This window comes from Gossypium raimondii, chromosome 10 (genome assembly GCF_025698545.1).
Source record: "Gossypium raimondii isolate GPD5lz chromosome 10, ASM2569854v1, whole genome shotgun sequence".
In the NCBI taxonomy this organism is placed as follows: Eukaryota; Viridiplantae; Streptophyta; class Magnoliopsida; order Malvales; family Malvaceae; genus Gossypium; species Gossypium raimondii.
The window spans coordinates 57889651-57899832 of NC_068574.1; the positions used below are offsets into that span (position 1 = coordinate 57889651).

Genomic DNA, 10182 nt, shown 5'->3' on the forward strand with positions numbered 1-10182 from the left:
ACTAAATTAAAATGAATTAAATCTTTTCAAAAGTCGATTATTCATTCGATCGTAAAGATGTGATTTATATAATAAGTCGAGCTTTGAATAAATTTTTAAAATTATTTTGTCAATTGAATAATATTTTATTTGTGAAAGACTTTTGAGTAATGTGATAAGGATGCACTTGCATTTGCATTATCCAAAGAATTAAGAAAAGAAGTAAAAGAAAGAAAAAGCCTAAACTAAAAAGTGTGAAAACATATAAAGGTTATCCCTCTTATCTCAACCATGTAACTCATGACCTTACTTGGTTCGCATACAAAAGAACCTACAATAAGTAAAACCATTCTACCAACTATCAACTGCCACCTAATATTCAATTGACTATAAATTCCACGTGGAAATATTTATTGGGTATGACCAGTCACAACATTTTGCTGAGAAAGTTAGACTCTTCTAGACAATTGAAGACTCTAACTTGTAGGAAAAGGCTTGCAACTCGTTCGACTCAGCAACTCGGTCATGCTGACGCATGCACGAGTTGAACTGATTTCACACTCAAAACTCACAACACGCTAATACCATATTTCAATTAAAGTGACAAAAACTTGATATAGATAAAAAAAAATGACTAAAACAAGGGATACAAACGTCATTCCAGAAGGTCAACTATAAAAGTCAAAAACTTCCATCTCTATAATTTCCTATCAAACCAATCTATAAATAAAAATCCCATTTTACTTCTTATTTGAATAGATCATCAAATACCCCCAAAACAACTTCCATTTTCACACCATACCCCCAAAAAGCACTATGAAGAGAAGCTTTCCTAATGAAATTGAGAACAATTTGGCTTTGGCAAATTGTTTGATGCTCCTTTCACAAGGAAGAAACCAATATGATCATATCATCTTCGACGATAACAACAACAATAACCCTACTAGGGTTTTCGAGTGCAAAACATGTAACCGACAGTTCGCTTCGTTCCAAGCTCTAGGTGGTCATCGAGCGAGCCACAAGAAACCCAAGTTGCTCGATAGCGGATCAACGGAGAACCAACCACCAGCGAAGCCTAAGACACATGAGTGTTCGATCTGCGGGCTGGAGTTCTCAATCGGACAAGCCTTGGGAGGACATATGAGGAGGCACAGGGGTGGTTCGAGTGAAAACCAGCACCAACATGGACCTTTGAGTTCTTCGACGTCATCTCAAGAGACCGTAAGGACACCGATTGTGAAGAAACCGAATAGCAGAAGGGTTTTATGTTTGGATTTGAACTTGACTCCATTAGAGAATGATTTAGAATTGATTAAGCTTGGCAAAGCAGCTCCACCAATTGATTGTTTCTTCTAAACTCTTACTTTCTGATTAGCTATATGATTTTGATTTTGTTTTTAAATTTTCTAGAGGGGGTTCATGTATATATTTGTTCATTAATTTACAGATAGAGATGTATAATGAATATAGAGATATATATCATTATATTTTTCTTTTATTCTAAATTAACATATTTTCTGATTATAATTTCTTTTTGGTGAATTTGTTTACATCAACATGACTCTTTAACCAGAAGACAAACATAACTTGTTTGTTCAGTTCTTTTCATGTTTCATGAGTTTTTCTTTTTGGCTTGATATTTTATTTAGGTAAAATTGCATGTATTATTCATTTTAGGCGAATCCTTCTAGATCATTTTAGTATTTTCTGGAAATATGTATTTTTTAATCCCAAGATAATTTTTTTCAAAAGAAAAAAAAGTATGCTATTTGTCTTACTAAAAATGGCAAAGTGTATTTGGCATATCATCATAGGGTGAGTAAAATTCGATTCGATTTGAAAAAATTAATTTTTTTTAATTTCGAGTTAATCTAATCGAGTTATTCAAATTATTCAAGTCAACTCGAATAAGTAATTCGAGTTTCGAGTTTTGAGTTCGAATCGAATTGAATTTTACAATTCGAATAACTCGAATAATTCAAATAACAGATTGATATAAATACCTTTTGATCCCTGTCAAGTTTGAAAATGAGCAAATTGGTCTCTTTCTCAACAAAATTACAAAACAATTCAAAATAATTTTCAAAATTTAAAATAATTTTAAAATTCAAAATATTTATAAAAATTCCAAAACTTATATTTTAAAAATTATAAAAAATTCAAACAAAATTCTAAAAATATATAAAGAAAGTTAAAAAATTAAACATTTTCTAGAATAATAATTTTGGGATCTAAATAAGTTAATTAATGTTTCAAGTTTGCCATACTAATGTTTTTCTTTCTTTGAAAAAGTTTTCTAGTATATATGGTTTCAAATTTATGTACTCTAACATGAAATTAGTTATACTGTAAGAAGATTTTAATTTGACATGTTCAAATTTTTAATTTAACTTGAACAATTTCACTCAATTCAACTTGACTCGATTCGAAAATTTTTTTATTTGAGTTAGGATGATAAAATAGGACTCGTCAACTCGATTAACTCGAAATTGTTTCGCTTGATTCGATCGAACGCTCACCCCTACATCACCATATGTTTGTAACCAAAAAAAAAAAAAAAGCTAGGGCAAATGCTTTAATGTAATTAATAGAAAAAAGTTAACCTCGAATTTGAAATTACATATTTCGAAAATAGATGAATTAGAACTATCAAATTATAGTAAAGGGACCTTTTATGGAATTTGACCTTTTATTTATGGGTAAAATGAGAAATTATTAGAAGTAACGTTTACATTTAATAGAGGATTAAATTAGCTGTGAGTTGATCTAACTTTGCGTTTTCTCTAATTAAAAGCAAAATTTGACATATTTAATATGATACATTAATTAAGCTATAGTTACTATTTTATAGCTTTCCACTTCAATGAAAATGAAACTTTTGGAATATGCTTTTGTTTTCATCCAATTCTCGACAATTAATAAACTAACCATTTTAAAATTTGCTATAAAAATCTCTTGGAATGGACAAAATTATTGGTTTAATTCAATAATTTATATATAGTAACATTATTTTTCTACACTTTTAATTAAATATAGCAAGGTCTCAAATTAAATCATAAAATTTTTATAAATTTAATACATATAAGACTGATAAATTATGGTGCTTCCAAAGTAAGAGTATAACTCAAGCAAAAGTCTTCTATAACATTAAAACTAGAAAATTTAGGTTATTAGAGTTTTTTTCCCCCCACCAATTTGTCGTTTTACATGATCTCACCATTGAAGTTAAGTTTGGGTTTGATTTTAAAAAAGCTAAGCTAGATAACCAAAGTCTGGTCTAAGTCTGGTCAGTAATTTTGGGTGTTACATGATGACATATAACGATAAAAATAAAAGAGTTGTTTAGGATTTATTTAAAGAAGAATTTCATTATTAAATCTTATGGTATAAGTTGATTGAGTCTTACTTCGATCGACATGGATATTATTATCAATATAGGAGGACGTGGGTTCGAGTGTGCTAAAGTGCATTATCCTCCTATTTATGGGTTGAGGAGGGGCTTATGGGTAGTTTTAGGCATTGTATCAAAAAAGCAGATATAATCAGAAACTATAATGAGATTATTAAAAAAAAAATCTTATGATACAAGCAACTATTTAAACTTAAACTATCTCAATATTTTGCTTGAATTCTCTCCCAATCAAACTTTCGCTGTGAAAGCTCTTTCAACTCTGAATATTTAGTTGTTTTATGCTTGCTTTGATGAGGATAAAATACTTCTTTAATTATTTTATGTGAGTTTTGATGCGCCAACATGCTTAACCACAACTCGAGTTTTTAAGGGTGAATTTTTTTTCCCATCATGTTATTGACAGCAGTTTTGTGCTTCAATTTGATGGGATAATAAAAAAGAAAGCATATCTTTCATCTTAATTTGTTCGTATTCTTCACAAGGTCAATGGTAATTGATAGCAAGCATAGAGATTATACCTGTCCTCTTGTTTAAGAAGTTTTTTGTTAATGGAGTAAATTTTATTCAAAACAAATTATTTAAAATATATATTTATTGTTTTTAATTTTAAGGAGTTTTAATTCTTCACAAAAAATTAATTTTTACTGGAAATATGAAGAAAAAATTTAATTTTTAAAATATGTTTTGTAATTATTTATATACTTTTAAAGTGTAAATACCAAATTGACAAAAACTATAAATGTTGAAGACTACAAGAGTTATTTTACCCTTTTTTATAACAGCTACATCACTAATTCTAATAGAAAAATTTATAGAGGGACCAAGATTTTTAAATAGAAAAAGTATAAGGACTTAATGTCTCAAAATTAAAATATAGGGACTAAATTTTAAATTTTAGAAGAGTACAAGAACCTTTGACAGATTTAAACCTATATTTTAGTTAAATCAATAATATCTATATATATATATATAAACTTTATATTCCATGAATTTTAGGTGCCTATAACTTTCTTTTACTTGTCCATAAAAATATAAAAACATTTAATTGTATCATTAAGTTATAATGGGAAATTATGATAGGAAATTAAATAAAGTTGTATGATTCGTTAGCAGAAATTAATATTAAAACCAAGAATAGACAAAATAAATAAGAAAATTAATATGGAGATTGATTTTATTTTTGCTACTAAACTAGCAAAATTTCAAGCTGTCCCCTAATTTAAATCTGACTGCCTTACAACACCCTTAAATAAAATAGCACAAATTGGCAGAGGGGAAATGCTTACTTGGAGAGGGGGTGAAAATGGCGTTGGAGAAGCATCATACGGAAAATTTACAGAATTTAGATAAAGACTTAAGGGAGGAACTTGAGAGCATTCTCAAGAAGAACTCTTTTGGAAGCAAAAATCTTGTTGTGACTAGTAGACAAAGGGGGACTGTAATACTAAGTATTTTCATAGTAAAGCTATCAAGAGACGAAGGATTAATCACATCAAGGCTCTGCGTTTAGATGGGTTATATTGGTGTTACGATGAGGATGTTCTTAAATCTATAGCCATTCTTCAGAAGCTCTTCACTTTGAATGACTATTGTGGCGGGGTCCTTTGTATTAAGAGTCATTTTCCTATGCTTGACCCAACAACTATTGATGCTCTTAAGCGTCCTGTCAGTAATGATGACATTAAACGGGCGCTCTTTGACATGGCTCCTCTCAAGGCTCTAAGGATAGATGGTTTTCATGCACATATTTATTAGAGTGAGTGGAAGCATGTGGGTGCCTCAATTTCTAACATGATTTTTGAAGTTTTCAATGGTGGATCTTTGGACCCTTATTGGTAGATCACTTATTGTTTTGATTCCAACAGGGGTGAGTGTTGAAATTGGCCAACCATGCTGCTGTTTGAAGTGCATGCAGCTTGATGACATCTTCAGAAGACGTATACTTCTTTATAATGACAAGGTTTTCTCTTTAGTTTCTTTGTTAAGCTACTTAGTTGAAAATGAACTAAGTTGGTATTGTTCGATGTTTTAGGTCTTGATTGACATAATCACTTGTGTGCAAGTTAAGTTTTACTTGTTTCAAAGTAAAACTAGTGGTAGTAGGTAGTATTTGGTGATGTATTTGACTATATATATATGTTGTTTTTCTAGTTGAATGAATGAGCTGAATGAGCTATCAGCCATAAGCTCCCTTGCTGCACATTTGTGAGCAAGTAAAAATATTTTTTGCATCTTGCTTCATTGTTCTGTGCTCTCTGTTTTCTTCCCTTGCTCCTTCTCATCCCCAACAAATGGTATCATGAGCCTAAGTCTTAAGGGACCATTGATTTTGCTTCCCCTGCTCAACAGCGGCTCAAACTTATAAGGCCCCCAAATAAGCTTGAATAAGCTGAAGGAGGAGTTTCAAGGAAAGGTGTGAGCTTTCCAAATGTGCAAGCTTAGCAAGATGTCAAAGCTGCAAGCTTAGCAAAGTCTTGAGCACTGTTGAAGACACTGCTGAAGACAATATGCAAAGATGTGAGTCTGTCAAGGTGTGAGCTCAGCAACATGTGGAAGCTCAATGTGTGTTGTATAGTTGCAAGCCTGTTGAAGGCAGTAAGCAAAGTGTGAGCTGTCAATTGCAAGCCAAAATGGCGAGAATGAAGGCAAGCAAACTATACTCATGAACTGTTTGTGCAAGAAGAAGCAAAGAAACAAGGCAAGATGTGTTGTCAACCAAGGCTGTGAAGGAGGAGAAGACTCCATTTGGTGAACAAATCTTTGGCACAAAAGACTGGGATAGTCAAGTGTGTAAGTCAGATTTGTTGTTTGTGAATGAAGCCAAGGTTGAAAATGAATTGGTCAGCTTGAAACAAAACATCTAAGGGCTGCCAAGTTCAAAACACTTGATGAATGATTGGTATTTGCAGCATGGAGTCCAAGGAGGAGTGTTGAAATTGGCCAACCATGCTGCTGTTTGAAGTGCATGCAGCTTGATGACATCTTTGAAGACGTATATACTTCTTGTATGTGACAAGGTTTTCTCTTTAGTTTCTTTGTTAAGCTACTTAGTTGAAAATGAACTAAGTTGGTATTGTTCTGATGTTTTTAGGTACTGATTGACATAATCAGCTTGTGTGCAAGTTAAGTTTTACTTGTTTCAAAGTAAAACTAGTGGTAGTAGGTAGTATTTGGTGATGTATTTGACTATATATATATGTTGTTTTTCTAGTTGAATGAATGATTTGAATGAGCTATCACCATAAGCTCCCTTCTTTGCACATTTGTGAGCAAGTAAAAATATTTTTTGCATCTTGCTTCATTGTTCTGTGCTCTCTGTTTTCTTCCCTTGCTCCTTCTCATCCCCAACAGTGAGTCTAGAGTCTGTATCTCTATATTGGTTCATCAACCTCTGTACTGTTCCATACAAGAACTTTACTAAAGTTATAGTCTACAAGTTGAAACTGGTTATACCAATGTTGGTTGCCCAAACTTAATTAAATTTTGTTCGTAGAGGTAACGTTATTGATAATATTATTATTTCTCAAGATGTGATTCATTCCATGCATGCAAGAAAAGGGTGGAAAGGTTGGATGGCAATAAAAATGGACCTTAAATAAGTTTATGATCGAGTTTGTTGGGATTTCTTAGAAGACTCTTTGTATGATGCTAGAATTCCAATGAATCTGATTAGAGTTATGCATTGTGTTACCTCGTTGTCCATGCAAATCTTATGGAATGGTTCATATACAGAAGATTTCAAACTGACAAGAGGATGATTCTGTCAAGCATGGATTTTGGAAATCAATCAGGTTTAATAGAGGATGCCCACATATTTCTCACTTATTCTTCCTAGATGATTTAATCCTTTTCTACGAAGCGGACAATAAACAAGCAATGACTGTTAATAAAGTGCTTAAAAAGACTAGAGTTTTTTTTCTCTACGAATGTGACCGAATCAGAAGCAGTTTTGATTTGCGACCTCATAAGTTTTCAAAAGGCTACTAATTTGGGAAGTTATTTAGGGGTACCACTTTTCTATAAAAGGATGATTAGGAGCATTATTATAGCCCTACCTCAACTTGAACCCAGTTGAGCTCTTTGTTCAGTCGCCTAAAGCCCACTGAAAGGAATAATTGGATATGAATTCTCACTCTCCTTTAAATCCTGAAAGATACCACTAAATAGGAGCTTTCTTCCATACAAAATCCTAATACATTAAGCATTCATCCTAAGTCGCTCTATTTGTTCGACTTTCAACTTTAGAATGGGTGAACCAGCCTCCTTTAACACCTCCCTTTCCTTCTCCACTTTCGTTGATGTCATATATCAACAAGCACTTTCCAATTTGTTGTTGATGTAGTCTAGCAAAGACTTGGTGGATAAAATGTACAATTACTATCAATGGCGGGCTGTATTACTTTTTCTAAGTTTGTGTTGAAAATTTACCTCAACTACTGTAACAAAATAATCTAGCTGTTTTTAGCCATTTTTTATTTGTTGCTGATTTTTAGAGATTTTTTTAAAGATTATAAATCTTTTAGTAGCTTATTTTTAGTCATTATTTGTTGAATTTTTTCCCATATAAACATTAGTTTCCAGTTCAATGAAACATACGTTTTCCATAAAAATTACTTCTACTTTCCTCTTGCCTTTGTTGTTTTTCTTACAACAAGTTTTTCTCAAAATGTTGGGTTTTTGACAGCAGCAAAAGAAGAGAACAGAGAGCACAGAACAATGAAGCAAGATGCAAGAAATATTTTTACTTGCTCACAAATGAGAGAGCACAGAACAATGAAGCAAGATGTAAGAAATATTTTTACTTGCTCACAAATGTGCAGCAAGGGAGCTTATGGCTAATAGCTCATTTTGCTCATTCATTCAACTAGAAAAACAATACATTTATAGTCAAATACATCACCAAATACTACCTACTACCACTAAGTAGCCTAGTAACTTGATAAACATTGCTTGTATACATAAACAAGTCACCTAAACTAGTCATTCAACACCTAATGCATCAAGTTGTCATCAACTTGTTCATTTTCAACTAGTTTGATTACAATGAAACTAAACAAAAAAACCTTGTTGTTACAGCAAGCATAAGTGCAGCATGTTTACAAGTTACATGCACTTAACCAAAAACATCACAGCAGCATGGTTGGCCAATTTTCAACACTTCTCCTTGGACTCCATGCTGCAAATACCAATCATTCATCAAGTTTTAAGCTTGGCAGTCCTTAGATGCTTTGTTTCAAGCTAGCTCTGCTCAAGCAATTCATTTTCAACCTTGGCTTCGTTCTCAACCAAATCTGACTTACACACTTGACTATACCAGTTTTTTGTGCCAAAGATTTGTTCATCAAATGGAGTATTCTCCTCCTTCATAGCCTTAGTTGACAACACATCTTGCCTTGTTCCTTTGTTCACTACAATCCTATTTCTTCTTGCATAAACAGTTTGTAAGTATAGTTTGTTTGCCTTCATTCTGCCATTTTGGCTTGCACCCACTTGATCTTGCGTTTAGATCGTCTGCCACTTCGGCTTGCAGTTCGACAGGCTCACACTTTGACAGGCTCACACTTTGCTTATTGTCTTCAGCTGGTGTCTTCAACGGGCTCACAACTATACAGTGCTCTCACCTTTAGATGAGCTCGCACCACTTGCTGAGCTCATAGCTCACACTTCTCGCTAAGCTCGTAGCTTGAGCTTGTGGCTTGCATATTTTTACTGAGCTTTCAGCTTGCACATTGGAAAGCTCACATACTTTCCTTGAAACTCCTCCTTCAGCTTATTCAAGCTTGTTTGGGAGTCTCACAGGGTTGAGCTGTTGCTGTCTTCTCTACAAGCAGTCCTTAATGACATGCTTGTGCTTTGGCAGCTTCTTTCTTTTCAACAAGCAGCGGAAACAAAATCAATGGCCTTCTAAGACTTAGGCTCATGATACCAATTGTTGGGTTTTTGACAGCAGCAAAAGAAGAGAATAGAGAGCACAGAATAATGAAGCAAGATGCAAGAAATATTTTTACTTGCTCACAAATGTGCACAGACCTACTTGGACCTCTAAAAACTTTGTCATTCAATGGGAGTAAGTATTACATAGTTTTCATTAATGACTATACTAGGATGTGTTGGATTTCTTTCCTCAGATTCAAGTAAGAGGTTGCTGACATGTTTTGAAAACTCAAGCGATGGGCTGAAACTCAAAGTGGTTGTAAGATTCAATCTTTAAGGTCTGATAATGAAAATGAGTACACATCTGATCAAATCAATCTATTTTATGAAGAAGCTACTCCATATACTCCACAACATAATGGAGTTAGTGAGAGGAAGAATCGTACCATAAATGAGATGATCAGATGATTGTTGTTTGAGAAGTGCTTGCCAAAAGAGTACTGGCTGAAGCTGTACATACTATAATCTTTCTACTTAACAGGCTTCCAACAAAAGCAGTGAAATGAAAGACACTGTTTGAAGTTTGGTATGGTTATAAACCTTCTTTAAAAAATCTAAAGGTTTTTAGATGCTTGTGTTTTGTGTCTGTGCCATAGATCAAAAGACATAAGTCAGACAAAATAGAAAAAGATAAAATCTTTTTGGGTTACAACAAAGTTTCCAAACCTTACAAAAATTTTTAGCCTCGTACAAGGAAATTTTTATAAGTAAAAATGTGCATATCATGGAGGATGAACAATGGAATAGGAAAGAAGTTCGGCCAATATCAATTCCAAAACAAAGTAAAAAGCTCCAGCTGAAGGAAGATAAACTTGTTGGTGATGTCCCTATAAGAGGCACAAGATCACTTTTTGATA

The 10182-nt window shown here is 33.0% G+C and overlaps 1 protein-coding gene across 1 annotated transcript; it reads left to right on the forward strand.

The window, feature by feature from the left end:
* The first annotated feature begins 715 nt into the window (after nucleotides 1–715).
* Nucleotides 716–1484, forward strand: LOC105778602 (zinc finger protein ZAT12). Its single transcript, XM_012602329.2, has one exon. The coding sequence runs from the start codon at nucleotides 796–798 to the stop codon at nucleotides 1333–1335; it is 540 nt and encodes a 179-aa protein (XP_012457783.1). The 5' UTR covers nucleotides 716–795; the 3' UTR covers nucleotides 1336–1484.
* The last annotated feature ends 8698 nt before the right edge of the window (nucleotides 1485–10182 follow it).

Excerpts from the sequence above, each read along its gene's own strand:
- LOC105778602 (XM_012602329.2), top strand. The coding sequence starts at position 796 with ATGAAGAGAAGCTTTCCTAATGAAATTGAGAACAATTTGGCTTTGGCA.